This window comes from Sorex araneus, chromosome 7, assembly GCF_027595985.1.
Source record: "Sorex araneus isolate mSorAra2 chromosome 7, mSorAra2.pri, whole genome shotgun sequence".
In the NCBI taxonomy this organism is placed as follows: domain Eukaryota; kingdom Metazoa; phylum Chordata; class Mammalia; order Eulipotyphla; family Soricidae; genus Sorex; species Sorex araneus.
Window position 1 is genome coordinate 54281839 of NC_073308.1, and position 26069 is coordinate 54307907.

The 26069-nt window shown below is 41.0% G+C and overlaps 1 protein-coding gene across 1 annotated transcript; it reads right to left on the bottom strand.

Moving 5' to 3' along the window:
• Positions 1-89: 89 nt before the first annotated feature.
• ETFDH (electron transfer flavoprotein dehydrogenase) lies at positions 90-26040 on the bottom strand. Its single transcript, XM_004606150.3, has 13 exons — positions 25743-26040; positions 19554-19694; positions 18926-19155; positions 16716-16797; positions 16010-16128; positions 15021-15098; positions 11700-11846; positions 10276-10416; positions 7620-7763; positions 4905-5073; positions 2048-2230; positions 1284-1505; positions 90-545 (listed from the first exon to the last, which is right to left on the bottom strand). The coding sequence occupies exons 1-13, from the start codon at positions 25774-25776 to the stop codon at positions 382-384; spliced, it is 1854 nt and encodes a 617-aa protein (XP_004606207.2). The 5' UTR covers positions 25777-26040; the 3' UTR covers positions 90-381.
• Between the last annotated feature and the right edge of the window lie 29 nt (positions 26041-26069).

Sequence of the window (26069 nt, forward strand, 5' to 3'; positions counted from 1 at the left end):
TACCAGTAGGGAGTCCCAAGGTCATTCTCTGTGATGTGCAACATGGCAGGCAGGGTGATGTGATGGGCCAAACAGTGCTAAATGGCGGGGTGGGCGTGCAGTGCAAAGATCCAACTTAGCCATTCTCCAGTCCTTTCAACTGTTTGCCACACCTGTATACATTTACTTGGAAGAATTAAAGCATTAAGGAAATTGTTGTCACTTAAAAGTTTATTTGAGAGAAATACTGATGATTTTTTTAATTGACACATTTATAGTATAAAAGTTTTATTTTACTGATAATTATTTTATGAACATTCTGATCAGTATTCTGTAAGACACTTCTGAACATTTAGAGTTCTCTTGCTGTACTATTTGCCTGCAAAGGAAATGAGCTGCAGCTTACATTCCATTGTAGGCAGGTCCTCCACCACCTTCAGGTACCACCCAGTTAATATTCTGACTGGGATCTTTAATATCACATGTTTTACAATGCACACAGTTTTGAGCATTTATTTGTAACCGAAATCCTTCACCTTGTTCCAAAGGGACAAATTCATAAACTCCTGTAAGGAAACAAATAATACTGTAAAGTAACTAATCATTTAACTTAAAACTTGAAAGTAGAAATTTAAGTCCTAGAAATAGAGGAAACTTGAAGCTTTACATTTTGAATGTTTACCCACTATATATCAAGGTTTTTGTAATCTGCTATTAGCAAAGTATATAAACTGAAGGTACAGCTGAGTTACTTCACACATACATATGCACAGAACAGTTAAAAGGACTGTTAGTCCTTAATCCTTATAGAAACCCCAAAAGTGACTCAGTGTCTCTCCCCTCAAAGAGGTTAAATTTTAGTCCTCTAGAATGTACCAACTTTCAAGTACCTGAAACTTCAAATTCACCATGAAGTTTATTAATGCTAAGCTTTCAACTGTAAAATGGGTCTCAAGGTAGAATCATTTTCAGGTACTTGAGGGAAATGTGGCTATAACCTAGCATAAAATACACGTGTATATGAATAGCCATAATGGAAATGAACAGTAAAACGTTGGATTATATAGTAAGTGTAGACAGGGAAAGGCTTTTAAAAAATTATTTGAATTAGGTTATAAAATTCGCTATTTTAACTGTAATTTTTAAACTATTAAGATCCATAAAAATAAGTTTCTTAAGGACTGGAGTCATTTACAATTTCCAAGCAATGGAACAGCTATGGAAAATTCTCTAAATGGTGGAGGCTTATTTCTAACACATTGAAAGCAAGTAATACATTGTAGGCAGGATGGAAAACACATTACCTGCAGGGCAAAATCGCTGCTCGGGTCCATCATATATTGACAGATTCCTATTTACCGGTACACTATCATCCTTTAAGGTTAAATGTGCTGGCTGATCATGTTCATGATTAGTACCGCTCAGGGCCACAGATGACAGAAGATCAAAACTGATCTGTCCATCAGGTTTTGGATACTCAATAGGTGTGCAATCCTTGGCTGGCTTCAGCTGATCAGAGTCACGACCTTCAAAGGTTTTGATATTATTAACAAAATGCTTATCTCAAAAAGGACTTTTTTTGGGCTGGAGAGATTAAGAGGGTGCTGGTCTTGCATGTGCCTACTCCAGTTCAAACACTGCAGGGTGTGGTCCTCAAACAGGCCCCTCCAAAGAATTTTCTTAGAACATTTTAATAAAAATTGGAGTTACCCTAAAGAAATACTTGAACTCTCCTGTAACAATTCCCTTAAAGACAAAGGATGATACCTCCTATATGTAACCATGCACTGTTCTCTTAAAAATGAGTTTTAAATAAAAGCACATTTAAGTCAACTTTCTAAAAGAATGTGTTCTATATTCATGGTTTTATTTTTGGTTTCTATTTCACACCCTGTGGTCCTCGGGTTGCCCCGGCAGTGTTACGGGTTTCATGTTGCTGCTGGAGCACAAAACTAGGTCTCCTGCATGCAAAGCATTTCTTCAGCCCACTGAGCTATATCTCTCCAGCCCATATTCAGGACTTTCCAATGATTATGTAACATTTTAATCCTCAGTATGTCTGAATTACCTTTATGTTTTAGAGTCCATGGTTCCATTCCTCTGAATATCCAATAAAAGATTCCAGTGTAAATCATTCCTCCATATACACCTAGTAATCCATGGCAGGACGGTCTTATATTTCTAACAGAATAGAGTTCTTTCCATACCCATGAGTTCTTCAAGTTGTCCTCATACTCAGTTACGTGGAGCCCTTTTATTAAAATGAAATAATGTTTTTTTATTGACATGAAATAGCCCTTTTATAAACTATGAAATAGTAACATATCCTCAAGTACAAAATACAACGTCAAATTACTGCCCCCCCACCCACCTGATAAGATGATCTTTTAAGAAACAGCTTAGAAGGCTGAAAGTGATGTCACACAACTGAATCAGTTATACATGTTGGCATCTTCCCCCCAAATAAGCTATTTGATACATACTAATAGAAGGTATTTGATTTCTTATACGGGTATTATGGAAAATTATTTTCAAAATTCAGTGAATATTATAAAGTATACGCTCCCTATAAAAAGGAAAGACTTCAATCAATCTTTTAAACACTGCTACTTGTGGGCTGAATAGTGGCACCCAATAAATATATTCTGAATTCTAATGAAGCCCCATTAACTGAAATTGGCTATAATGGTTTGTTACAGATTTAATATAGTGTCATTTAGTGGAGAGGGTCCTGAATCAATGACTATGTTCTTGTAAGATTAGACACCCAAAGAAAGCAGTGCGGCAAAGACAGGAAGAAAAAGACAAGTTACAATTCTATACCTCAAGTAACACTGGCAGTTACAGGCACACCCTTAGGTCCTGCCAACTTGTGATTTCAAACTCTTAGTCTTTAAGCTGTCTTGCTTGTGGTACTTCACGATGGCAGCTCTGGGAAATAACGACATAAAACCTGGTGCTGCATACATTTAACACATGGCAAGATTTAGATTTCTCAATTTTTCTGTGTGCCACAGTGCCTGTGTTCTTTCTAATCACTGTTTTCTGGCTCCATGTCACTGTCCTTTAATCCTCAATTTAGTCTTTGTTGTGGTATACTTACTCCTATTCTACCTATGTGGTAGTAAGTAAATGATAAGGTAAACGAATGGCTGGTGGTCCAACAAAATTCTTATGTTAGAAAAAATTTCCATTCCCCTCCCCAACCATTAACTCTACCTATTCTGTGCCTGAACTGTCCTGTCTTTTCAATGTTCTTCCGTGGATCTTTTCTCTCCTACATCCCTAGGACACCGCTACTACAGATAAATACAATTTACCGCATGAATATTTGGCACGTATTTTTATGCCAATGTTTTTGCAAACGGGTGTAAACATTACGTAAAGTTTTAAAAAATTGTGCCAGTATTTCTTAAAAACAGGACACAATTATTATGCAGTACAATACGGTATTGACGTCATAATTAAGATGCATACATATAATGCAAGGTTTATCATCTGGACTTCAAAAGAATTAAGGCTTCTTTCTCAAATATCTCTTAAATTGCTACTATGTGACAAATGTCTAGGATTCATAGTAAACAATGTGCCTGCTCTCGGAGTTTTCTTTTTCATTTTTTCTTTCTTTTTTTTTTTTTTTGCTTTTTGGGTCACACCCGGCGATGCTCAGGGGTTACTCCTGGCTTATGCACTCAGGAATTACTCCTGGCGGTGCTCAGGGACCACATGGGACGCTGGGAATCGAACCAGGGTTGGCTGCGTGCAAGGCAAACGCCCTACTTGCTGTGCTACCACTCTAGCCCCAACTCTTGGAGTTTTCTTTTTATTTTCGGTCACACCTGGCGATGTACCGGGCTTATTCCTGGCTCTGCACTCAGGAATTACTCCTGGCGGTGCTCAGGGGACCATATGGGATGCTGGGAATCGAACCCGGGTCGGCCGTGTGCAAGGCAAACGCCCTACCCGCTGTGCTATCACTCCAGTCCCCTCTCTTGGAGTTTTCTACCATAGACAGGAAACAAAGTCAATAGAAGCAAATTATGAAATGTGCCAAGTGGTAGGAAATACTATAGAAAAATAGGGCCTGGGAGGCTGGAAATGCCTGGGTGCAGCAAATTAAGTGGTTTGCTGTGATCGTCAGAATAAAGCCACTTCAGGAGATAGGAGCAAGCGTGAAGAGAACGAGGAGTTAGCCATGAGCAAAGACCAAGCAATGGGAACATAACAGGTCAGGCATGTTCCAAAACCAGTGAAGAAGCCAGTGCAGCTGGAATACACAGCAGAGATCTAGTCAGATAGTGAAGGAACTTGGGTTTCAATTTGGGAAAAATCAGAGTATGCCCCTTCTCCCCCAGTAACATAAGTAAAACAATCTGCAAAGGTCTTTTGGGGTTAAGGGTTTAGCCGAGGCTTAAGGGAGAGAAGTTTCCTTATGGTACATGCATGTAATGTCAAGCATCAATTAGGCAAGACACCATTGATGCATAAACACTGCTGTTAAGTCTCTTCTGAGAGTGTGCTATGGAGTTTTCTCTCTACAGCAGCATCTTCGTGCTTTATGTAAAGGGACAAATGTAGAATCTATTGATATCAACTGCAAGGTACATTTAAAAAGAACAATTTTAATTGTATATATAATTTTCATGCTTATATACTGACAGTAGTCTTAATTAGCTTCTTCTGAAATATCTCAAAGAAAAACCTAGTAATTATCTATACTTTATTTTTATTTTTTTGCGTCACACCCAGTGATGCACAGGGGTTACTCCTGGCTCTGCACTAAGGAATTATCCCTGGCGGTGCTCAGGGGACCATATGGGATATTGGGAATCAAACCTGGGTTGGCCAAGTGCAAAGCAAATGCCCCACCCACTGTGCTATTGCTCCAGCCTCAATTATCTATACTTTAAATAGGAAATTTTTACCTATTGTCTTTGATTGGAGATTTTCAGTAGTTAGTCGAGTGAAAATAGATTCTGCTGCCAACATTCCACTTTTCATTGCTGTGTGGGTACCTTTGATCTTGGGAACATTCATGAAACCAGGGCTACAACCAATTAGTAAACCACCTGGAAAAGTGAGTTTTGGTATAGACTGAAGAAAGAAAGAGATGTAATATTAATTAGTTCAAAATAAAACTGGATGTTCCAATGACAGTTCATAAGAGTTTTAAAAATGGAAACAAGTTAGCAATCTTTAATAAACTGAAGTAAAAAATTGTGTGTGTATATGCACATGTGCTCATCCATCCCTGTGGAAATGAAAACAATCTTGAGTAGGAAAATGTAAGTAAGACTGTGTCATCTATTCCTCTCTATCTAAAAATCATCTGAGGGGTTACAGAGAGAGTGGGTAAGGCCCCGGCATTGCATGGCAAGGGTTTGATCTCTGTCATCACATACAGTACCCAGAGCCCTGCCAGGAGTGAACCCTGAGCACACTGGTGTGGCTTCCCTCCAAAAAAAGTAACCCCTAAGGGAAGTCTCGGGCTGGGGCTGGTACTGGCTCCAGCTTGCGCTCCGCCGGGATTCGAACCGGGTGGCCATGTGTTTGCACGGCCGCTCTGCTGCTGAACGACCAACATCCAGAGCCAGCTGGATGACTTCTGAACCCAGCAAGTGCTCACAACCATGTCCCCAGACCATGAACTAAGCTTCTGCTTAATGCTGCCCCAGGAAGGGAAATGATGAAATTTCCCACTTAAATCTCCATGCACTTAATTACTAAAACACAGAAATCCTAAACCGCGCGGCTGCAGTTTTTTACCTTTTACCTCCTTTTACCTCCTTATTCTCATTCGTGGAGAACTAATTATCAAATGTTTTCTTGTCAATAGGGCCGTATTTGGGGGGAATAAACTCCAAGAATAGTGAGTTCAGTGTTGAAACCCCAACAACAATAGTGAGTTTTGGGTTGAAATATGGAATATAATCAAGGTAAAGAGAAAATGAAGTGAATTTTATCAGTTATGCAGGTGGGGGTGGGGGATGGGGGGTGGGAGGTGTACTGTTTTTTTCTTTTTGGTGGTGGAATATGGGCACTGGTGAAGGGATGGGTGTTTGAGCATTGTATAACTGAGACATAAGCCTGAGAACTTTGTAACTTTCCACATGGTGATTCAATAAAATAAATTAAAAAAAAAAAGTAACCCCCAAGCCCCACATTATCTGAGCTGCTGAAGTGCTTAAGGCAGATGTTTTAAAGGCATGAAATCTATGACATACATTTCATATTACATACTTTGAAAAACAGATTAGACTAGCGGCATGTATTTATTGACATTTTTCAAGGGTTTAATGGGCTTGAACAGTTATGCTATTCAGTAAATATTTATTGCAAACTAATTACTACTGTAGAACAAAACAACTAAAAGAGGGGGCTGGAGTGATAGCACAGCGGGTAGGGCGTTTGCCTTGCACGCGGCCGACCCGGGTTCGAATCCCAGCATCCCATATGGTCCCCTGAGCACCGCCAGGGGTAATTCCTGAGTGCATGAGCCAGGAGTGATCCCTGTGCATTGCCAGGTGTGACCCAAAAAGCAAAAAAGCAAAAAAAAAAAAAACAACTAAAAGAAGTCACCCCATACTTGGAAGCTTAATTTGTAAGATTATAGTGGTACCATTTATATTTTAGCTGTGATTTTACTGGACTATGAGTTACTGTTAGTAATAAAATATTTAGAACATCACTTTAAACAGATTTTTTAAAATAAAGGTCAAATTTCTGAAATAGTTCTGACTTAGAATTTAGAGAAAAAAGGAATCATCTTTTTACAAATAATTGCTCAAAATCACTGATTTTAGAGATGATTTTTAGATCACCTCTTTTTTTTTTTTTGAGGGTGTCACACCCAGTGATGCTCAGAAGTTATTCCTGGCTCTGCACTCAGGAATCACTCCTGGCGGTGCCTCAGGGATCATATGGGATGCCAGGGATTGAACCCAGGTCGGCTGCGTGCAAGGTATACTATCGCCCTGACCCCAATTTTTAGATCATCTTATCGGTGTCTAGTAATACTTTCACAATACTGTTTTTCCAAGGCTTCCTAGGACTAAATTTATTGCTTAGTATATACTTAATAATATACTATATTTGATAAGATTTACTCTGAATAAATATTAAGAGAAAAAGCTTGAGAGGCCCTCTAAAAGGCATAGATTTTAGGTGACCTAGGTCTTTGGCTGAATTAACTTTGCTGAAAATGAAATTTGCCCTTGAATATCTTCTGTAGGCAAGGAATAAAGGAAGTACCTTGGACCACAGAGTTTGAATTTTTGGGTTAAAAATAAATGAGCAGAGGACTGCACTGTTGATGGAGCCTAGTGCAGAACATTTGTTAGGCGGGAGCGCCAGCAGCATAAATGAACCGACAGTGACAGAGAGCATGCTTGACACGTAAGATGCCCCGGGGTTGACCTTTGGCACCAAAGCCAAAACACAAAATAATAGCTGTGGAGTTTATTTCTAAAATCAATATACTTCAAAAATTAAATTTATATGTAATTAAGTATGGTGTGACAATTTTATAAAAGTGTGTGCTTTGTTTAAACCCTTGAATCTTCTTAATTGAGATCATTTCCTTTTCTCTGAATGTGTTAAGTTTATAAACAGTAACAGGGAATGAAAAAGTGTGCAATTACCTGATAGCCACCTTCATTGAGAGCTCGGGCTCCATATGCAATCCTTTTGCCACCTTCCAGTGTCGGCTGAATGCTGGGATGGTGTTTCCATCTCTGAAACTCTCTAAATGGACTCAGGTACGGATTTTGATAGTCTAGACCAACCTTAAAAAAATTTAAATTAAATTTTCAAACAGATATACAATTAAGACATTTTATTTCAAATTCTAAAATAAGAAATATTCATCAGAAAATGTGTACATTAAATTTTCTTTACTTTCTTTATTTAAATATACACAGAACCCATATTTAAATAAATAAATACTTTGAAAAGGGTAAACAAAAGTGTACCTCGTGTTTCTAACTAGAAAATTTTAAAAATTCAGAACATACTAAGTTTTCACAAAAAATAATTGGACAAATAAATATGTAGAAATAATCTATATGTATACTAAAGGGGCAAAAATTGCAACAGAAGGTTCTAATTATGGGCAGAGGAAGGAAGATGAAGAACAGGCTATTATATTTTGTAAATGTAATCAAAGTGTTGAAATTAACAACCAAACTTTTCTCTTTGAAGACCATTATCACTGATATAACTGTACAAAGATAATACACTGAATACTATCAAGCCAAGGTTCAAGACATGTCAATAATATAGACATTTAACATCTTATGAAAGTTAAATCATAACATTAAAATATAAAGCTGTTGCCAATTGGTTTATTGTTCCCATTATTTTTCCATTCCTTGTTAATGTCCAGAATGCAATTTACTGCAAGGATTTTAAGTGGCCATAAGGGAAAAAACCACAAGTTTTAACAAAGTTTAAACTCAACGAATTCAAATTCAGTGGCAGGATAGTAGAAATGGATTTTGAACCGGAGTAATCCCTGAGCACTACCAGGTGTGGCTTCAAGACCAAAACTATAAAACCAAAACACACACACCCAAAATCAGAAATGTACTTTGAAGTCAGGGTCAAATGCGAACTCTGTCTTTGTAATCTGGTATTTTTATTTCAGAAAGCTGTTTGTTTGGATTTCAATTTTTTTCCTTCAGTAACGTAAGTTTATACCTGTAAGATAACCTTGGTTTGTCGTTTCTCCCCGATCGCAGGGAGCTTAGTTTTCTTGGGTTATACCCTTCACAGTGCTCCTGAGGCACTCCCATTCCTCTGTGTTTATCTTGAACCTCTTCTCTGTGCTCTGCTTCCCCAATGGGATAATCACCTATTTCCCCTAAGCAGTACCTGTGACTTGTAAAGTCAAATTCCTCAGAAATCTCTGATTTTGTATTTGCAAGTGAAATACTGCTTTTCTCCTTCCCTTATGTCCTTTTGCATATTTTACTTCACAGCAATGTCCTTTTTGTATAGACATAAGAAGACAGTTAATGCTATGCTTTTGTAACTTGGGAGTTAATTGACTCCGAATAATATTCATTCCTGGGCATCTGTTTTCTCGATTTAAGACTCAGTTGCCCTTAGTTCCTAGCACCCCAAAAGCAGGGTCCCGATGAGGGACTGGATGGGCCCAGAGCAAGCTGTGAGCTAATGGCATCAAAATGGGCCAGACCAAGCCCCATAATACTTAACTATAAGTTAAGAGCATGGTCATGGACAAATTCGTGACAGAATTTGTAAGAGTAACAACTGGATTAGGACCCTGCCAGGGTTAGGAAAGACTAATCTGGCCTGAGCACTATAATCTGGAATCTACAGAGAGATGTCCCCAGGAAAGCTACCCTACAAGCTTAATGTATCTCTTACTGTGTCCATAAAAAATGACTAGAAAGATTACTTAGAAGTAAGTAAATCTAAGATGGTTGTTGGACTAAGAATAGGAGAAATACGCCCCTAGATGGTATTGAGCAGATGCCTGGCCACAGGAGATGTTTGTCTTATAAGAGCTTCCCTCGGAAGGAAGGTCTTTCATAGGTTGATTGTGCTACCTCACCTAGGTGTAGTTGCTACCCACAATGCTTGGAGGTTGGGTGCTAGACTAAGGTGGCAAGACGGACCGTGGAGAGACTAGCATTGGGGACAGAAGACAACAATGAGGGGCAGTTTGAGACTGGGATGGGGCAATTAGTGAGATTGGAACAGGTGCGTGGGGAGAACAGAATAAACGGGGACTGATCACTAACCAGCCTGGTGGCCCTGTTCCCTCCTTCATGCGTCTGCTGGCACGGGCTGTAGGCTGGGGTAGGCTGGGATGGGGAAGCGGCTCATGGCCACTGAACACACATTCGGATGAGAGACCACGCCACTGCTCACTTATTTATTTTGTGATTACACAATACCCGATTCCTAAGGGTTTTTTTTTGTAGATTACCATCTTTTTTGGTATAGCAATAAGTTACTATATTATACTGCTTATACTATAACCACATAAACACTTTACATACTAATTATTTCTTTTGTTTTATTTTTGGGAGACACATCCGGCTGTGCTCAGGGACCGTATGTGGTACTGGAGACTGAAGCAGGGTTGGCCCCATGTATCTCAGGCCTTAAGTATCTCTCCCACCAGCCCATTTTACAAGCTTACACAACTGTAACGCAAGCTTCAAATGAAGTATTTTACATTTTCCAGAATTCAGGATGCTCGTTTTGTAACACTGATGATCTTTTAACTCTAACAATAAAAGTTTTTATAATGGGATGACAACTTACCACAAAACCAAGAGCTACCATGGGTTCCCCTTCATTCAGATGATAGAGGAACGAGCCGCCGTAGGTGTGTCTATCCAAGGGCCAGCCAACGGTGTGATCCACCCTCCCAGGTTTCCAGTTCTTTTCATCAATAATCCATAACTAAACAAAACCCACCGAGAGTATTTTATGAGATGACTTATAGAATTATATTAAGTTTACTTCTTCAGGAAAGTTAGAAGTAAAAAGAACATCTGCAAATAAAGTTTACTTCTTCAGGAAAGTTAGAAGTAAAAAGAACATCTGCAAATATTATTTTTCACTAAAACAGTTCATTCCTTATTTTCAAATTCTAAACATTTTCCCATGTAAAATATCACCTAAAATCAAACATTGTGTACATATCAAACGTATGTGTAGCCTACAAGATAATTATGTTTTATTCATAACGCAATGCCTCTATTTATACATAGAATTTGAATCTTTGAGATTTAACCTATAAAATGTTTAAACAAAGGGTTGTAAATAAAAGTTTTACATGGTATAGGTGTGTGTGGGGCTGAGAATAGTTAAGATAGAGAAGAGACCAGTATGACAATTACAGCAGGAAATAATCACGCTGGACAAGATCTGAGTGTTAAAAATAGGTAAAGGAATATTCTTTTTTTTTTTTCTTTTTGGGTCACACTCGGCAATGCTCAATACTCAGGAGTGAATATTCTTGATAACATTTCAGTACCAATATTGCAAACCACGATGCTCAAAAGGAGAGAGTGAAGGAAAGAGAGAGAGAGTGAGAGAGGAAGGGAGAAAGGGAGGGAGGGAGGGAGGGAGGGAGGAGGGGAGAGAAAAGTGCCTGTCATAGAGGTGATGGGAGGGAACCTGGGACACTGGTGCTGGAAATGTACACTGGTGGAGGGATGGGTGTTGGAATGCTGTATGACTGAAATCCAATCATGAACAGCTTTGTAAGGGTCTATCTCACAGGATTCAATAAAAAAATAAAAAAAATACTTTGTTTATCAAAAAATTTTTTATGTGGTAGTTAAGTCTAAGGTTTGGGAATACAGCTCTCATATTTAACTTAACTGAAGATTTGGCTGCAGATAATTAAATATGCTAATATGAGTATTTCATAGGCTCAAAACTTCACACTACAATACTAAATAGATCTATAATTCATGAGTAATTATGAGTAACAATTTATGGAAAACAGGTTAAATCATTAAAACAGATGGTGCTACAATAAAAAAGTTACAAATATTTTTAAGACATCTGAAACAGCAATAGGTGAAATTACAGTATATAATTTGTTATAATACAACAAATGGGACAAAACTTAAATGGGATCTGATTAGCAGTATTTGAATAGTCTTAAAAAATATTCTAAATATTTTAAATCACAATATTTGTCAATTAGAAATACAGAGGAAGCAAGTCAATACCTCCTTCAGTCCAATTCCATATGTTTGGGGATCACAGTTGGCCCTTAAATCAAACCTCTTGTATAGCTGCTTGGCAAGATGTCCATGGCAACCTTCTGCAAAAATTGTGACTTTAGCATGCAGTTCGAGTCCTCTCTCAAATGTTGTCTAAAAACAAAACCATTTAAAATTATATCTTACAAATTTTAAAATACTAACATTCTGATTTTTTTTTTTAAATTTTTTGCTTTTTGGTCACACTTGGTGATGCACAGGGGTCACTCCTGGCTCTGCACCAGGAATTACTCCTGGTGGCACTCAGGAGACCATATGGGATGCTGGGAATTGAACCCAGGTCGGCCGCGTGCAAGGCAGACGCCCTACCTGCTGTGCTACTGCTACAGCCCATCCGATTAGTTTTGAATTAAACTATGATCCAGTATAGTATAGAGGCATTACAATATATAGAACTTTTGAAATACATGTAAGAATACGGTTGTACACAGAATCTAATACACTTTTAAAAAATGTATTTTGTGTCTTTATAATAATTTAAGATGCACTTGATAAGTCTGTGAGAATTTAAAAAAACATGCTCATTTAAAACAGATTTTTTTTCTATAAATAGATGTAAGGTTGAAAATGAAAGGTCATTTCCTTACTGATCCAGTTCCAGTTCTATTTGAAGCAAAAATCACTATTAATAGTTTCCTTGAGGATCATGCCAGATCTTCAGGAATATGAGTCTATTTATATCCTTTTAATACAAACAGCATCACACTAAATACACTCAATACACTCTTCAGCTACCTTATCACTTTATTTCTACTTCTATTCTTCTTGTTAAATGTATTATTGTATAATGTATTTTCTGAGAAAAAATTCAACTAAAGTGTTTTTCTCTTTCATTCTTTGTATTTTGCATTTATGTTTGGTGTGTACTAAATAAAGGAATACCTATTATCACTGAAGATCTCATGAAATCTATCTCTTCAAATACTTCTCTATTAATATATTTGAATATGTAAGCCAACTGATACCAAAAATTGGTTTATACAAACTTTTTCGCATTGTATTTTAAAGTGATTCGCCCAAGGCAATATACCAAATAAAGCGTTACTAAAAATTGGTAACTACAACATACAGAACTCAAAAATAAACATCTGAACAACTATGGAAATTAAAGACAATGAAATACCATAATGGAGACTTTTTCTGCTTCAAATGTGCTACAATATTAAATAAACAACTTTTGAGAGAATCAACAATCTATAATTAATTACAATATATAGTAATCACAACACAGTAAAGAATTCAGGAAAAAACAGTACTTTATTATTATGAGCGGTCATGTAGAATAAGTTATTTGCAACCTGGCTCTGCAGCAGAATTCTTAGGTGACTCTAAAGCTAATCCAGCTTCAGGGCCCTCCTATTGGCTTGCTGAGTGCTAAAAGTCTCACATGACTCTACTGCAGGGAGCTAAAACACTAGAAGCATTACTGAAGTGGGTAAGGCTTGAGAGCTCTGCCACCTGCTTTCTAGGGTGGCAGCAGAAGTTCCTAGAAGAGGTTGTAGATTCGATTATATGGGCTGTTCAAGGGGCTGGTGAGGGGTTATTGGTATTTTGGTGATGGATGTGGTGTGACTTTGAACTCCTAAGACAGTATTATAAGCCAATCTTATCTCAATAAAATTTTTTTAATTTTTTTTTTTTCTTTTTGGGTCACTCCTGGCTCTGCACTCAGGAATTACCCCTGGCGGTGCTCGGGGGACCATATGGGATGCTGGGAATTGAACCCGGGTTGGCCACGTGCAAGGCAAACGCCCTACCCACTGTGCTATTATTCCAGCCCCTCAATACAATTTTTTTAAAGAGATAATAAAATTCCAATATTCAACCTAATATTGTACAGGTTCAAGAAGAATGAGAGAGGACAAACTGGGTTAACGAACACTTCTGGAGAGGCCTCGGGAGACACCTAAGCACAGCACACTTGTCTAGGGAGACCATGCGTTTGGTCCCTGGCATTGCATGCTCCTTCCTCCAACTCAGCAATGCCAGGAGTGACCTCTATAAAAAACATTTACGGAGGCTCTAATAGGTATTTGGTACCATGCAGGCCCTGGAGTAACTCTCCATCGTTGCTGCTCTCAAAGAATTTATAACTGAGCTAAGAAATTAAGTCAATGGATAAACATTTATTCAGATGTTAATTTATATTTTGTTCTGCTTTTATAGTAAGCCAAAATAGTTTTTCCTTGTTCTTTCTAAGGAAACTTTTAGAATGTTGAATTCTATATCCTAGGAACTCATTTTGCAAAGTTAGAATGTGGGAACCCAGGATTGATCTGGCACCTCATGGATTCCTCAGCACTGCTGGGAGTAAAAAATAGTTGTGAAAATCTTCTAGGCTTATGTTTGAACAAAAAGGCAATCAGTTTTTTATATATTAAAATCATGTCAAAATTTTCTCATTCTTGTGGTGGTGGGCTACAGTAACTCTGCACATCAGGACCATATACATTAACACTATTGTAAGGATATTACTGGAACTCTAGCTTAAAAAAAAAAAACAACTCTAACTTAAAAAAAGATGTATCTTGGCCCCCGCCAAAAATCACATCAAAGACTATCATTTTGGCTATAGACAGTAATGCAAACTGTGCTTATTCAAATATGTGAAAAATCAATGAAGAAAGCAATAGCTATTGATGACTTAGAAGTTTTATGAGTTCTTCAACTGACTGTAACACATTATTGATTCCCCCAATAGTTAGTGAGTGAAATAAAATCTTAACATATTTATTTTATATTTGTAAGACTCATGCTCTTTCCCTTTAAAAATTATGGGGCTGCTGCGATAGCACAGTGGGTAGGGCGTTTGCCTTGCATGCAGCCAACCCAGGTTTTGATTTCCAGCATTCCATATGGTCCCCCGAGCACCGCCAGGAGTAATTCCTGAGTGCATAAGCCAGGAGTAACCCCTGTGCATCGCCGGGTGTGACCCAAAAAGAAAAAAAAAATTCTTGTGAATGTGTTTTATCTACATGCCTGAATATCTTATCAGTTTTTTATATTTTTGTAAGAAAACATTGCCATAGTAACTACTATAGTCTGTCATGCACTTAACGTGCAGTTTGTAGAGACCGAACTACTGAATTAAAGTTAACTTTTCTGGTTTTGGGTCACTTGGGTAAACCATATATGGTACCGTGTATTGAACTGCATGTTGGGCAAGCGCCCCATCCCACGCCCCCTTCACCCCGGGCTACTGTTCTGGCTCCCAGAGTCGATGTTTTATTTGTCACTTTGTTAAGCACATACTCTGAAAATGTTTACCTTTGGTGCGCCATCCTTTTGTATCCCAACATCATTAGTGGCAATTCCTTTCACACTACCATCTTCATGAAAAAGAACCTAAAATGAAAACATGCTCGTTATTACAGGACTCATGACCACCGAGACAAGACACAATCCGAAGCATTTCAAGTTTTACAAAGTGTCTCAAATTACAGACGTAGTCTTTGAAATGGTCAGTCAAGGGTATAGATAGTAGCATTTGATAATCAACTTTGAGCACTGAATTACAGATCTGAAGTGCCAGGTTGGGGAGAGGGGGCTGAGGGAAACGATTAGGTTGATGGAAGTAACATAGGAACATATGTGGAGGGTCTCAGTACATGGGTGACGGTTAAAGGAGCTAAAAGTATGCACCCAAATCACAAATCGTCAATCAAGAAATAATGGGAGAGGGATGGAATGGGCTGAGGGAAGGCTGGGTCATGGGCAATTTTGTGGCTGCGGTGTAATACCAATACCTTAAACAGTACTGTAATCCTGTTACCTAAATAATGAGAGACTAACAAAAGAGACAGGGAAATTTGGATACCCACTGACCAGCCCATCCCCTGCCTCAGCTGTCTCTTAACACATAATCACCTGGTTGTCAAGGAATTCAAAGACTCTTTGGATTAGAACTTTTATTTATTGTTTTACTTTTGCGGTCACACCCGGCAATGCACAGGGCTTACTCTTGGCTTTGCACTCAGGAATTACTCCTGGCCCAGGAGACGTATGGGATCGAACCTAGTTTGGCCGCATGCAAGGGAAATGCCCTACCTGCTGTACTATATAGCTCCAGCCCCATCTTCGGATTAGAACCTTTAAAGTTGCCCTTTAATTTTACAATTAAAATTCTATGGCTTAAAAAAAATATCTGTTTCTTTACTTCTGTATCATTCTTGGTTTACATTCAAAAGAAAAAAAGAATTATTCCTACAAACATTGAAAGCAAAATTAAAAAAAAAAGTAAACACTACCATACGAACCTCGGCCGCAGCGTATCCTGGGTACACTTCGACACCCAGAGCTTCTGCTTGTTCTCCCATCCAGCTTACTACATGTCCCAGGCGCACAATGTAATTGCCATGATTATTCATTGGAAGACCTACAAAAAGAGCTTCCTTAGCTTATGAACCTGACTTTTTCTTATAAAACATATTAAAAACAAATCATCATTTTAAAAGTCTAATTAATGCAGAATTTCTGTTATACACACTCTTTTTCAGTTTGTTTTAAAACTAAAAGTTTGCAGCAAAAGCCTACACAGAATTCTAGTGACTAAATTTAAAAATCTTGGTTGGGGTGCTGGAGAGATAATCGTACAAGGTTTGCTAAGGTACCTGCTTTGCATGCCACTGACTTCATTTCAGTCTCCATCATATTTGTCTGGGCACTACCAGGACTGATCCTCAAGTACAGAGCCAGGAGTTAAGTTCTGAGCACTTGCTCGAATGGCCCAAAGGCGAATCCCCACTCTTCCCTCCCTCCCCTCCCCCACCAAAATCCCTGGCTGTCTCTAGCTTGTTAAGTAAAAAGAACTGGATTATAGGCTTGCTACATAACTCTGGATGAATCCTTCAAATCTCTGGGCTTGGGTTTTTTCATCTGTAAAGGAGAGGATTTTACCAGCTCAGATGTAGTTCCTACCAGTCATGCAATTTTATAATTTCATAAATATTTATCATACCTTACCTGGAAGAATTGGCACAGGAATTCTACCTTTTTCTGTTAAAATCCCAAATCGGTCTTCTGTTACAAGAGTCTTAAGTGGAGCCTAGGAACAAAGAGGAAAGAAAAAGAAAAGTTTTCAGTCTTTACTTAAAGGGTAATGGAATAAAAACAATTAATAAAAATAATTTTTAAATTAAAAAAAAAACTGTCAAAAGTGAAAGGGAACTCCTCTCCTCACTTTTCTTTCAGCATTTCCTTTAGAAAACTTGCAACTGTAAATCCTTTATCTCTTTCAGATGTATGGGAATCTTTAAAAAAGCTAAGTAAGCCAGCCTCTGCATCCCAGGAATGTCTTTCTTGGGGCCCTGGAGACATCTTTGAGATGTGAACTTCAAGGAAGATGGCGTCCTGCCTCCCTGTCTCTGTGGGAGTTTAGCCTAGGTGCCTGCTCCAAGTTGTAACTTCCTGCTTGATGAAAACATAAGAGAAGTTTTATTTTTCTTTCGGATAAAGACAATTCACATACATGTCATGGGTACCTACCTAGCAATGATCTGGGATTTATGTGAGAACCTTTTCTAATTAGAACCGATGTCAATAATGAATCAACGATATCTACTTCTGTGTAACATTAATAAGAGCAAGTCAGTCAGGCATAATTAAAGTATTTCCAGTTCAAAGGAATTTTATAACTTAGGGAAAAAGTACATAAGTAAGTTTCTTGGAATTCAATTTATTTTACAGGGATAGAATATAGGATTATTCACATTTTTTGACCTTTTGGAAATCTATTCACAAATAATACCCTAACTCAAAGGTAGGACGAGCATAACCCTTTATTATTTTGCATAACCAAACATTATTTTACAAAATAAAAAGCATGTGTAAGATTTAAGATAAAAAAAAAATCTTGCTGTTTTTAGCTTATATCTATCAATGCTCAGGGGCTACTCCCAGCATAGTGCTCAGGGAGGCTCTTGGCAGTGCTTGGAGCACCTTCAGAGGCTGGGAATCTAACCTGGGCCTCAGGCACAAAAAGCACGCATTCGAGCTTCTGAGATAACTCCCGGCACCCGGAGTAGAGGATTTTAAAAAGGTCAAACAAATATGAGAGCAGAACTGGAATCTGGCTGTCAGAGAATCATACCAAGGTCTTTCTGCTCAGGACATGGTAGTTTATAGTAAATTATTACTTTAGAGAATCAGGTTAAATTCTTTTCCTTGGCTTTAGATATTACAAATGTTCCAGGCAATGGCGCTGGATCGATAGCACAGTGGGTAGGGTGTTTGACTTGCACGCAGCCGACCCGGGTTCGATTTCCAGCATCCCATATGATCCTCTGAGCACTGCCAGGGGTGATTCCTGAGTGCAGAGCCAGGAGTAACTCCTGTGCATTACCAGGTGTGACCACCCCCCCAAAAAAAAAGAAAACAAACAAACAAACAAACAAAAAAACTGTTCCAGGCAATTTAAATAGTTTTGCTGAAAACAATGATAAATACAACAACAGAATAAATGAGAAAATAATCTCAACAATGCTGTATTTTATCTGGCTCAATTATTCCAAAGCTTTCTCAAGATGATGCCTTCTCAGTGCATAAATGTAAACTCAGTACATACATATATGTAGAAGCTATAATCAGTGCACAATGATTATTTAAAAAGTCTTTAAAACTGGGGCTGGAGAGATAGCACAGCGGGTAGGGCGTTTGCCTTGCACGCGGCCGACCCGGGTTCAAATCCCAGCATCCCATATGGTCTCCTGAGCACGGCCAGGGGTGATTCCTGAGTGCATAGCCAGGAGTAACCCCTGTGCATCGCCAGGTGTGACCCAAAAAGCAAAAAAAAAAAAAAAAAAAAAAAGTCTTTAAAACTATACTTGATATGATTCAATAATTTTTTATCCTTTGGTTTTTTTTTCCCCTTCCCTTTTTTGGGCTACACCCAGCAGTGCTCAGGGGTTACTCCTAGTCCTGTGCTCAAGAATCATTCTGATAGGGGTCGAGGAGTATATGGGACCGAATCTGGGCTGGCCACACTCGAGGAAGTGCCCTACCCGCTACACTACCACTCCAGCCCTTTTTGGTACCCTTAAAATAAAAGAAACATTATCTGTAATTACCCTTTAAGATATGGTTATGTGAAAAGCATTTGTCATAGCTCAGTCATTTGGAAACAAGATACAAGATACAATACAGTTCAGACTTTGTATAAAAAATGATTTCCATACTCCCTTCTCCTTCCAGTCTGGGAATAACTCTTCAAAAGCACGTGGGTCAAGGCAAGCCCCCGAGAGAGTATGCGCTCCAATCTGAGCAGCTTTCTCCACCAGGCACACGCGCACTTCTTTCTCGTGTTTCGCAGCCAACTGCTTTAGGTGGATGGCCGCAGAGAGCCCTGCAGGCCCAGCACCCACTATTACCACGTCCGCTTCTTCGGCAAACCTCTCCATGCTCACTCCTGCGAGGAAAGACAGTTTAAAAGCATACATGTATATAAAATTGTATTTATGAATAGATGAATACGATCTAATATAATCAATTGTTGGGTTATACATACCCTTTCCATTGTAGAGCTTTATTTATAGAAACTGACCTCCTGCTTTGTACAAGAATTATACCAAGTATACTACTGCATTAGACTTATGTTGTCTTCCATTGCATGTCTTATTTTGCTTTTGTAAAATCAAATTTCAGCTCTGAGATTATAAATTTAGCAAACAGTGGCTTATCTTAATAAGAAATTGCAGATTTTATGTAAGCATAATATATTCTATACTACATGAAAAAGAATTTTCTTTGATAAAATGGTACAAATTATTTCCAAGTCTAAACAATTTCACATGAAGTATTACTTACCTTCCCATCTCTTGTCCTTATCCCGGGGATAAACAGTGTAATGGGTAGTAATTCGAGGTACAGCAGAAGTTGAAGACCATCTTGTGGTACACAGAGGTAGATAATTTTTCTTAAATTTTAAGGCATGAAGGCACTGATATGCTGCACAAAAATTATAACTGTCATTATTATTTTTCAATTAGCTTGCTTTAGATGTAGACTAAGACAATGAGTGTTTTCCTTTTTGGGGGCTCTTGGTGCCACCCAGTAGCATTCTGTGTTTGATCCCCATAACAAAAAGGACCATTTTGTGCCAGGGTCAAACACCAAGCCTCCTCCACATGCAGAACATGCCTTCCAGCCTTCGAGCTGTCTCTCTGAACTTAAGATACCTTATTTTATTTTTCAGGTTTTGGGGCACACCCAACAGTGCTCAGAGATTATTCCTGGCTCTGTGCTCGTGACCTGTGGTGGTGCTTGGGGGTCCATATGCAGTGTCAGGGACTGAACCAGGGCTGGTCACATATAAGCATCTTACCTCCTGCACTATCTTTCCAACCCCATATCTTCTTTTTTTTTTGGGGGGGGGGGTCACACCTGGTGATGCACAGGGGTTACTCCTGGCTTTGCACTCAGGAAGTACTACTGGCAGTGCTTGGGGGACCACATGGGATGCTTGGCATCAAACCCAGGTTGGCCGAGTGCAAGGCGAATGCCAAACCCAAAGTACTATGGCTCCAACCCCATACCATATGTTCTTAAAAAAAACAAAACAAGGGGCTGGAGCGATAGCACAGCGGGTAGGGTGTTTGCCTTGCACGCGGCCGACCCGGGTTCGATCCCCGGCATCCCATATGGTCCCCCAAGCACCGCCAGGAGTAGTTCCTGAGTGCAAAGCCAGGAGTAACCCCTGAGCATCGCTGGGTGTGACCCAAAAAGCAAAAAAAAAAAAAAAAAAAAACACAATGATTGGATATCAGGTCTGGTTTTTGATTCATCTTCTATTAACTATATCTAGAACCTCAAACAAATCAGCTAACCTCTTGAGATTTCAATTTCTTTATTGCTAGACAATTGGCAAGGTACTTTGTGATTGTATATGATGCTTTCTTTACATTTGGAATTGCTGTTCATATTCTGACCATATCAGTAATGCAGGCAGTGAGTAGACTTTCAGCTGTGATGTAAACAAAAACGTATTGTTATTCTTTCCTAATAAGTTTCCTTTTTCTTGTAAAGCACAGCTTTCAAATTATAGTATTTTCTTTTGTTGTTTCTGGATTACACCTGGTGGTACTCAGGGCTTACTCCCGGTTCTGTGCTCAAGGATCATCTCTGGCAAAGCTAGGGGACCATATGGGGTCTCCAGGGATTGAACCTGGGTCGGACGCATGCAAGACAAGTACCTACCCACTATACTACCTGGCTCCTCAAATTATACTTGAATGTAATAAACTACCCAATTTAGCTGATGTCATTTACCTATAAAACGACAATGCAATGCTTCTAAGTTTGAATAGCCTTTGTTGAGTATTGTTAAGTCTGAGTCATAAACATAAACTGAGTCTTAGGATTACTTTAAAAATACAGGGGCAGTTCCTTATTATATTCAGCCCTGTGGTATGGGCCTGAAGGTTCTGCTGTCCAGTGTGCAGTGATTCTTGGGCCCAGCTGTGCTTCGGGCCACTAAGAATACACGTGATAGTGTTTCGGGCCATGTGGTGCCAGAAACTGAACTTCACATCTGATCCAAAATGTAATCCACTTCTTTGAGCATATTTTTTTCCTTTTCTTTTAGTTTTCAGGCTAAACCTGATGGTACTCAGGTGGCCATATGTGGTACCAGGTCTAACTGAGGTTGTTTATGTGCCAGGCAAATGTCTTAGCCCTGTACTATCTTTCCAGCCCAGAACTGAGATTTGCGTTAGACATTGCACTCTAAGCTTCAGACTAGTTTCCAACATGAGAAGGGAGAGACATTTTACAATGGAGAAATATGGCAGACACTCTAACTGATCAGATTTAACATTAGAAGCAGAAAGACATGATCAAATTAAATACTCCCTGAATGATACAATGATACATCTGTGGCATATTTCCCCAACACCAATAATCTCAATCTAACAAGAAGACATTATGAAACTCATATAGAGGAATTTCTAGAAAATTCCTTGGCAATATACACTGAAAGCGTCAAGGTCGTAAGAGACAAGTGAAGACTTGTCTTCAATGTCCCATTGAAGCAGACTAAGGATATGTGGCAACTAAAAATAATGTAGTGTTTTGGATTGTATCCTAGAATGAAAAAAGGAACCCTAAATATGATATGCAATTTTATTAATAATACTGCACATATACTAAAACTTTTGTTTTGTTAATTATACTATAGCAATGTTAGAAGAGGGGCTGAGAATATAAAAATACCTGCATTAACTTTGCAATTCTTTTGTAAGGTGAAAATTATTCCAAAATAACAAGTTATGATGCTACACAGAAACCTAAAAAGGTCAAATGTGAGTTATAACTATAAAACTGTGGGGCTGGAGCAATAGCACAGTGGGTAGGGCATTTGCCTTGCACGCAGCCAACCCAGGTTCGATTCCCAGCATCCCAAATGGTCCCCTAGCACCACCAGGAGTAATTCCTGAATGCAAAGCCAGGAGTAACCCCTGTGCATCGCTGGGTGTGACCCAAAAAGAAAAAAAAAACCTATAAAACTTTAATAGGTTTGTGAATCTCTGTGAACTTGAATTAGGCAAACACAAAAGAGAAAAATAGGCAAGTGTAGTTCATCAAAATTAAAACCTTGGGCTGGGCTGGAATAGGTCCTGAACATCACTTGATGTGACTCAAAAAACCAAAACCCAATGTGTAAGGCATGTGCGGGCACTGAGTTAGAGTCACATGCACCAGCTACCCCCTCAACAAAAACCACTCGAGGATGTTGTCTTGGAGGTCTCTGAAAAATCAATACATGTAATCCAGCAAGCGGAGCTTTGGTACCTCCACATCTCTGGGCCTTAGCATTAAAGCACTGGCCAGCTGGCTGAACAGGCTGAGGACTGCGGGGAGTGGTTCCTGGGCGACCACTTCAGATCACCACTTGGTAGCCCCAAACAAAATACGATGAAACAAAACCCAAACAAAATAAGCTTCATGCTATCAAGAAAGTGAAATGACAGCCCATGGAATAGAACCAAGTATTTGTAAACGATCTATCTTGTAAGAGACTTGTGACAAGAATGAACAAAGAACTCATCTCTAATAATAAAAAGATTTTCAAAAAACCAAAGTGCTAAGACACTCCTCCTAAGGAAATATGCAAGTGGCCAATAAGCCACGAAAAGATTCTTGGGACCACTATCTGTGAAATGCAAACCCAAATCCCAGCGGTGATGTTCCTCTCGGCCCACTAGGATGCTGTCATCTATGAAAGAGATTAGAGACTGGAACCCTCACACACTGATGCTGGGAATGTCAGCTCCCAAATAACACATGGAAAGTGATTCCCATGTATCTGAATTATCCAGAATAATTTAAAAACAAGAGTAGACTAATTGTTGCTGAGGGATCAGGGAGTTGGGGAATTATTGAAAATGAGTAAGGGGTTTCTTTGGGGGAATGATTCTCAAATACACTGGGGTGATGATCATACAACTGCGAATATACGAAAAACCATTAATTGAACATGGTAATTGTGTAAACTGTGATATGAGTACTACAGCAACAAAGCTGTTATTTAGAAAGAGACGGTACAGAGGGCTGGAGTGATAGCACAGCAGGTAGGGTGTGTGCCTTGCACAAGGCCGACCCGAGTTCGATTCCCAGCATCCCATATGGTCCCCTGAGCACTGCCAGGGGTAATTCCTGAGAGCAGAACCAGGAGTGACCCCTGTGCAGAGCCAGGTGTGACCCAAAAAGAAAAAAAAAATAGAGACGGTACAAAAGTTACACTCCAAAGATTGTGAGGCGTTCTCGGACTCTTTTCCCAGACTGCATCTGGCAGCTCCCTCCCTGCAAACCGCAGAGGAAGGCTGGGCTCCTGGCCAGCCCAGACGCCCGGGGACAGTCAGGCCTCACAGGCCCAGGCGGGGCTCGGACTCCCAGGAAACCTCAGCTATAGGCAGGGACAGAAACTGAGCACGGGCGCCTCACTCACCGTGTGGCCAGGGCAGGAGACTAGGAAAGCCCAGGGAGGACGTGGGAACTGCTGGGGGACAGCTGGGAGGCCCAGTGACAGGGACAGCACACAGGGTCGCCCATGTGCCTGCAGCCAGGGCTGGAGACTTGAGGAAAGGGTACCAAGGCCCGAGCGACAGCGGGTTGGGAGTTGGCCATAGCACCGGAGGCAAGCAGGCTGCGTGGGAGGACAGGGAGGTCTTCATGGGACAAGGCAATGTCAGGGACAGGACAACGATGTCACTCGTAGGCAGAGTACCTCGACATCTGGAGAGGGACACAGACTCGTCTATTTAAACTGAAGAATAAACTCTAACTTCTTTGTTTTTTTTTTTTCTTTTTGTGTCACACCCGGCGATGCGCAGGGGTTACTCCTGGCTCTGCACTCAGGAATTACTCCTGGCGGTGTTCAGGGGACCATATGGGATGCTGGGATTTGAACCCAGGTCGGCCGCGTGTAAGGCAAACGCCCTACCCGCTGTGCTATGATTCCAGCCCCTCTAACTTGTTTGAAAAAAAGATTGTGAGGAAAACACTGTAGTTCTTTAACAAATGACAGGCTTGGAGAGGCTTTCTTTAAGTGTGACAAAAATCATCTGACTGAAAGTTAAAAGCACCTGTACAACCCAACTGGTGTAAAGGTTTCCTTTCTGGTCTATATTCCCTAGAGGATCTCACATACTGCCAAAATGTTCTTTTCCTATATTTTCGTGTATGCACAGGCATAAGTATTTCTTGATTTCACACTAAATCGCCCTTCCTATACTCCTATTTGGGCGATGATTCAAAATCGGACAGAACTGCCACTTGGCTGTGCAGCTGATCCTTCGCTTGCATTTGGAACTGGGTAGTTCCCAGTTCCTCCAGGGGGTTGAAAAGGAGTCATGACCTTCACTGTTTTCTGCCATCCAACGTGCTCATCTCAACTTGAGAGACCCGAACATCCAAACACCCCCATTTCGGCCGAAAAGTAAGGGTGGCACAGCCCACTGAACTCAAGACGGCCAGCAGCAAGGTCACACTCGCCGCCCGGCGAAGGAACGCCAAAGCCTTGGCTGTGAAGACGGCAACGGGTTAAATAAATAACTCCAGGAAAACGACAACGGCCGTTTCCCTGGGACTCGATGCCCGCTTGGCCCAAGAATAATTCCAACTCAACAAGGAGGGTGGCGAGCGTCTGAGTATTCTGATGGGTCCCCCCCAAACAAAGCCTGTCCCCTGAACACAGGGTGGGCACTTGAAATGAAGCTCCCATGATTTCACAGGACCGGCAAAGTTCTCCTCGGATGAAACGTGCCCCAGGACGGCAGGAGGTCGACACGTCCACTCCGGGATAACGAAGTCACAAGCTCACTTTTAGGAAAAAGGGAAAGGGGAGGGGACGAAGTCTCTCCCCTCCGGTTGAACCCGAGCAGGAGCCCACGCCACGACCACTGCCCGCCGCCGTGGCGCGACTCTGAGACACTCTGGAACGTCCCCGGCTCCTGCTCCCATCCGAGGGTTCGGGTTCGAGCAGCACCGGAACGAACGTCCCTAACCAAGAGGCGGCGGGCAGGGCAGCGAGACCCCGAACCGACCCCGAACCGGGCTGCTGCGCAGGCGGACGGACGCCCGCTAGGTCGGTACCGAGCGGGACACGGGACAGAGATGACCGATGTCCCCGGTCCCGACGGTGCAAGAGAGAGAACACGCCGGGGGCGGGGGGGTGTGAGTGACCGGTTGAGATCGGGGTCAGAGCGGTTCCGGGTCGGGAAAGCCCAAGGTCAGGAGTCCGCCGGGTGCGGGTGCGGGTGTTGACAAGGTCCCCGGGCGCGTGACCTCTCGCCTAGTTCACGCTTCCAATTGGGACGCGCTCGGGAGGAGGGCGCCGGGGGACGACACCGCGCCACCTTTGCTCTAGTTTGGGGCGCGGACGCTGACCGCGAGGGAAGCCCCCAGACCCCCACGAGGGGCCCCGCTCCACGTCGCGCGAACACCGCGACCTTCCCCCGCTCGCCCCCTCCCCCGCGCCGCGCCGGAGTTTCCTCTCACCCGGGCTGGCCAGCCTGGCCAGTGGCACCGACATGTTCGCCGCGAGCGGGACTCTGCGAGCGGGACGCGGCCGACAGGCCTGGCAGCGGCGCGCCGCGGGCGCGGGACCCCTAGGACGCGGGGGGCGCCATCCGCCGCCGTGGAGCACCGGGCCTCGCCGAAAGTTTGTCTCTCCTCCGAGGCGACCCGCGGCGGCTCCACGGCGTTCCCGCCTCCTCCTCGCTCTGCGCCGGCGCCACGCAGGACGCAAGGCCGGCACAGGCTTCCGGGTCGTGTCCCTCAGGAGTGGGGAGGAAAAAAAAAAAAAAAAACACAACAAAAAACGCC

What these genes read in the sequence shown, in the direction of transcription:
- ETFDH (XM_004606150.3), bottom strand. Translation starts at nt 25,776, where the DNA reads ATGTCGGTGCCACTGGCCAGGCTGGCCAGCCCGG. An exon ending in ATGGAATTGGACTGAAGGAG is followed by an intron (nt 10,417 to 11,699) that starts GTATTGACTTGC and finishes GGTTTTGTTTAG; the next exon opens with TTATGGATTATTGATGAAAA. An exon ending in TCAATGAAGGTGGCTATCAG is followed by an intron (nt 5,074 to 7,619) that starts GTAATTGCACAC and finishes TTCTTTCTTCAG; the next exon opens with TCTATACCAAAACTCACTTT.